The following is a 5011-nucleotide window of genomic DNA, read 5'->3' as shown; positions in this document are numbered from 1 at the left end:
TGATACACCCAACTGAATGGACAATATACCCCCATCACAACTAACAAAATAGACCTATCTATTAAAGTAAAGAAGACAGAGGCAACTTACAGTGAATTTATTAATGGCCTTTCTCTCATCGGTGGGAGCTTTTTTGTGTAGCGGGTCAAGTATTTGACATTTCCGCTTTCTTGTATTTATCAGCCATAACCACCAATGCCCCGCGTAGCAGACATGGGCAAAAATCTGAAGGATTGCCACACATGAAAAGTGTGTTATTTTATTTTGCAAATAAGTAAATAAGCGTACTAACAAATTTAGCAAACGAATACTTACATATGGGTGCGAAGTCAATTTTTTTCTATCTATGAAGGGAATGAAACTTGGGTAGGCTTCCACCCTGAATTTCTTTTTCGTTTTCGGTGATACGAATTCCCCGTTTGGGTGATCCGAAAGTGCCATGCACTGCAAGAATGGGAAACAAGAAATGAAATACTAAACTTACACCCAATCGAACGTGAAAAATACACCCAAATCAATACAGAAAATACACCCGAAGTTCGTAGAAGTAACACTTACCACAATATAGGGGGGAGACAGTATATTTGTTCTTGAAATCTCTTTTCATTTTTGTTGTTGAGGATGAGGCAAATGGCAGATACAATCTAGAAATATATGCCGAAATCAATTTTACATTAATAAGCATTGTAATTGACTTTGGTGTAAAAACATTAATCTTATTATAATATTACCTGAGATTCTATATCACTTTTTGCCTGGAGGGAAGCAAGGTGCATTCTCAACAAAATGTATTTTCCTTGGCCAATCAGAGTGCACATTTCCTCATACTCGTTAGTATTGCCATCTGCATCTTCTTTCAGTCTTGTCCCCCAGATGTAGTACTTTTGTTTCATATCATCCGTAATCTGATATAATCCCCGAGGAGTTTCAAACTTTGCAGAACTTTCTCCCCCAGTCTCCCTCTGAATTTGTGGACTTGTGTTTTTTCCCTTCGCCGTGCTGCTTGCTATTCTTTGGACCAAACTGTCCAATTGTTCTATCAAATTCGCAGCTTCTGGAGATTTTTCCCTTTCTGTCTCCTGCGTTGACGCCCCCTCCTGGCTTGAATCAGTCAATCCAAGGCTGAATGATGGCACCCCTGGATATGTTTTAGGAACATAGGAAGCTGTCCGTGCCATCATCAACAGGGCAGCAGCGTCTTCTGCGTCTGGATGACTGCGTCATCATGTATAAGAATAAGAATAAGAATAAGAATATACGGATGATAAGCAAAGATTGATTTTAGTCTGATGAACTTACATTTTAGTTGGAGATGGGGGAACCGTGGGTGTGGTCTCTTGAAGTTGTTTGGGGGTTTCAGGAGTGCTGCACAGTTACAAAAAATTAATCACGGCGTAAAAGAAACTAATCAGGAACAATATACACCCAAACTGTTAGCTAATATACACCCAAACTCCAAACAAATATACACTCAATACTATTTCTTACCTTTCTGTAGTCCCTTCAATCTGTAGCATAGGGGTTGGTTCAAAATCTGTCTCAGTGGTTGTTTGGGATGCCGGCACAAAAACCTGAATCGGGACTCTAAACAAGAAGAAAAATGAAAGGTTAATAACGCCTTTGAAAATAATAAGGTTATAAGGTTGAAATATTATTGGAAAACTCACATTGCAAGCGCTTCGGACGGTGTCTGTTCCCTCACAACCATCATATTCGAATCAGATGGACTCAACCTAAAATACACCCAAAGAAATTCAAGAAATACACCCGAACAATTCAATTGGGTGGAAAAAAAAGAGTACCAATCAGAAATAAAAAATTAATTTTATCACAGAATATTATGCAAAGAAGTGCTTACTTTTTTTGTGTTGTTTTTGTTTTTTTCTTCTCCTTCTCCTTCTCTGCAGGTGATGATTCTTCGCTCCTATAAGTTAATAATAGACACTTCAGTTAATACACGAAATCTTTATAATGAAGCCAAAAGAAAGGAGTAATAATTTCACGACATTACTCATCACTTTGTTCAGATTCAGATTCTGAATCAGAATCTGGCTCCTCTTGCCTCTGCTTTCTTTTTCTGGAGTTAGAGGATGAATATCCTCTTGAACATCAGGCGTTCCTCTTCGCTGCCAACGCCTATTTCCATCATTTCATCGGTAAGACTTTTGAGGGTCTTACCCTGGAATCTTCTATAAATTATTTTGTCATCATCAGAAAGTTGCTTATACTCAACTTTCTCAGGAAACAGATTTCTTACAAAAAAGAAAACAACAAAGTATCAAAATCGGTTCAAAAATACCCAAGCATCAACCTTAAATACACCCAATCATGAACTTAATATACACCTATAGTTACCTGTTGCATTGATGCCAAGCGCATCACCTATTATCTTTGGTGTTATTTGGAAAGAACCATATCCTGTCTTCAGTCTGTTCTCCCCAAGTTTGAAGTTGTTTGCCAGTTCCCTTAAGAGTTGGTGATCCACCCTTAGAGGTGGGACGTGCATCAACCCACCAAATCCGAGATCCCTGACAATTGCCTTCTTCTCCTCAGTCATGTTTCTGAACTTATCACTCAGGAGATGTGTGGCACACTTCAGGTCTTTCGTTTGGTTTCTTGCTGCCATTTTATCTGAAACGAAAAATACACCCAAAGATATCAGTAAGATACACCCATATAAATTTATGCATAAGTCTTAAATGAAAATTAGTTATACGTCTATCCTAAACATATCTATATAAATTATAAATTGAATTACTGTAACTTGATTTAGTTATTTACATAAAAGTCAAATCATACCAATTTGATATGACCTAGTAAATCGAAATAGGTAATTCGATTTACTAAAAGAAAAGTGAGATAAAATTGGGTCTTTAATAAATCAAACAAGCCACTTTTGATATATAAGAGGATACAGTTCTAAGAATAAATCGAATCATCCTGGTTCGATTTACTTCAAATGTTTCTTTTTATGATTTACATTCACAATCTCTCTCCCCCCGAAAACCCATGTCAGAGATAATTTTGAGACATAAAGCAACAAAGTTCAAAATTGCGGTCATAGAGAATGACCCAAATCATATATACCGATTAGATAGAATTGTCTATATTGCTGATAACATTAATGAGAATGTGAGTAAATAATTTTTTTTCTTCGTGTTAAATTAAAAATATTAACAATCATTAGTAATTTAGAATTATTAGATTATAAATGTTAGTGTTTTGTCGATTTTTAGCAAATCGATGGTGGTTCGATTCTAATGGTCTGGGAGCGAAACCTACTCCTCTTTTGTAGGTACCGATTTTTCTATAAGTGAATCAAAGGTCCTTGAATTAGACGAGCATTTAGAAAAGTAAACGGTTCAAAAGGTGTAAAATAAGATTTTTGAAAGATAAACTGAATGAAATCGAAAAATAAAAAGGTTTGCAATGAATTTAAATAAAGCGATAAAAATTCCTTCGATTGAATCAAAGGACTTTTGACATAAAAATTAAAGATACTGGAATATAAATTGAGCAAAGAAATTAAACATTACTTGAAAGGTAAATTTGACAAGAAAGTAAACTTTGCTGAAATTGTAAATTGAAAACATAAAGACATGGAAGGAACCTTACAGAAATCGAACTCGAATGCAGACTCAGGAATTCGCTGGGATATGAGTGTGCTTGAGTGTATTTCTGAAGAAAAGTTTCAACCTTGATTTCCTAAAACTTTCTAATATTTATAACTCATTTTCATAAACTTTGGGTAACCGTTTTCGCTTTTTTGCCCAAAAGTGTTACTAACAAATTTTTAATTCAAAGAAGGTCTTCGATCTTCTTCATTCGAGTAACTGCTCGATTCTTCACTCGAGCAACTGCTCAATTTATCGTTTCCATTGAACCCGTGCTAAACAATTTTCACTTAATGCTTGCATGTGTATCTCTTTTGGTCTCTGCTTCCATTTCGAACTTTATCAACGTTTCGAATCGACTTAACTTTCGAAAGTAATTATTTTGACTAACAGTTAGTTAGAGTAGTGAGTTTAAAATTTTTTCTATTAAAATTTTTAAATTAGAAAGAATAGTGATTTAGAATTGTTGTAAATGTCAGTGAATGTAGATTTTGTGGAGATTTAATTTTTATAGATAAAGCTAGAGTAGTATATATGATGGAAATTCTAAGATTAGATTTTGGATATATGATATGATTGGACTTTAACTTTTTTGAAAAGGATTATCACCACTTTTGATAAGAGTACTTAATAAATTATAAGATTATGAATTTGACTATTATTTAATTTTTTTTTCAACGAGTCATGAATAAGATTAAATTTTTTTAATATAATTATTTGTTGATTATGTAAAGTTTGTTATGAATTCTTAATAAATGTTTTATACTATTATGCAGCGGACTTGATGTATTAGTAGTCTGAGGAGACAGTATGGTATGTCCTTGAACGACTGGGCTATACCATACTTACAGACTGCTAAATTATACCATCTTGTGAGGCTCAATGACACCTAATTTAAGCTAGATGAGCCATCAGTTAGAGCTTTTGTTGAGAGATCGTGCTCCGAGATGCATAAGTTTCATATGCCATTCCGAGAGTGTACCATTACATTACAAGATGTAGTGTACAAGCCAGGCCTTCCGATTAATGATGACTACATGAGTGGATGTCTGATAGACTTCGAGAAGTGTATTTTGGGCGGTTAACCTGCTTCAACTTGGTTCGAGGAATCTCTGGGTGTGTTGCCTCCTACAAACTATATTGACAAGTTCATTGTGAAGTGCACGTTGTTTCAGGAGACATTCAATGAGTTTCCTCCAAATGCAAACAAGGAGACTGTGAGGAGATATGCAAGAGCGTATATTATAATGTTGCTATTGACTCATTTGTTTGGTGACAAATTTGTGACACTTTCTCACATCTAGTAGTTGCCTTACGTAACTGGGCTAGACAACTTGGGCAAATACAGTTGGGTGTCCGCCGCTCGTGTACGGTTGTATTGATGCATGTTTTGTGTT

The 5011-nt window shown here is 35.3% G+C and overlaps 1 protein-coding gene and 1 long non-coding RNA gene across 2 annotated transcripts; both read right to left on the bottom strand.

Annotated features, from left to right (window-relative positions):
• On the bottom strand, window positions 316–1209 carry LOC110264921. Its single transcript, XM_021107504.1, has 3 exons — window positions 732–1209; window positions 559–644; window positions 316–444 (listed from the first exon to the last, which is right to left on the bottom strand). The coding sequence occupies exons 1-3, from the start codon at window positions 1179–1181 to the stop codon at window positions 345–347; spliced, it is 636 nt and encodes a 211-aa protein (XP_020963163.1). The 5' UTR covers window positions 1182–1209; the 3' UTR covers window positions 316–344.
• On the bottom strand, window positions 1299–1723 carry LOC107608669. Its single transcript, XR_001612968.2, has 3 exons — window positions 1668–1723; window positions 1489–1584; window positions 1299–1365 (listed from the first exon to the last, which is right to left on the bottom strand). It is a non-coding gene; the product is annotated as an uncharacterized LOC107608669 (long non-coding RNA).

Source organism: Arachis ipaensis, chromosome B07 (assembly GCF_000816755.2).
Source record: "Arachis ipaensis cultivar K30076 chromosome B07, Araip1.1, whole genome shotgun sequence".
In the NCBI taxonomy this organism is placed as follows: domain Eukaryota; kingdom Viridiplantae; phylum Streptophyta; class Magnoliopsida; order Fabales; family Fabaceae; genus Arachis; species Arachis ipaensis.
This window is presented reverse-complemented; position numbering and strand designations above follow the sequence as displayed.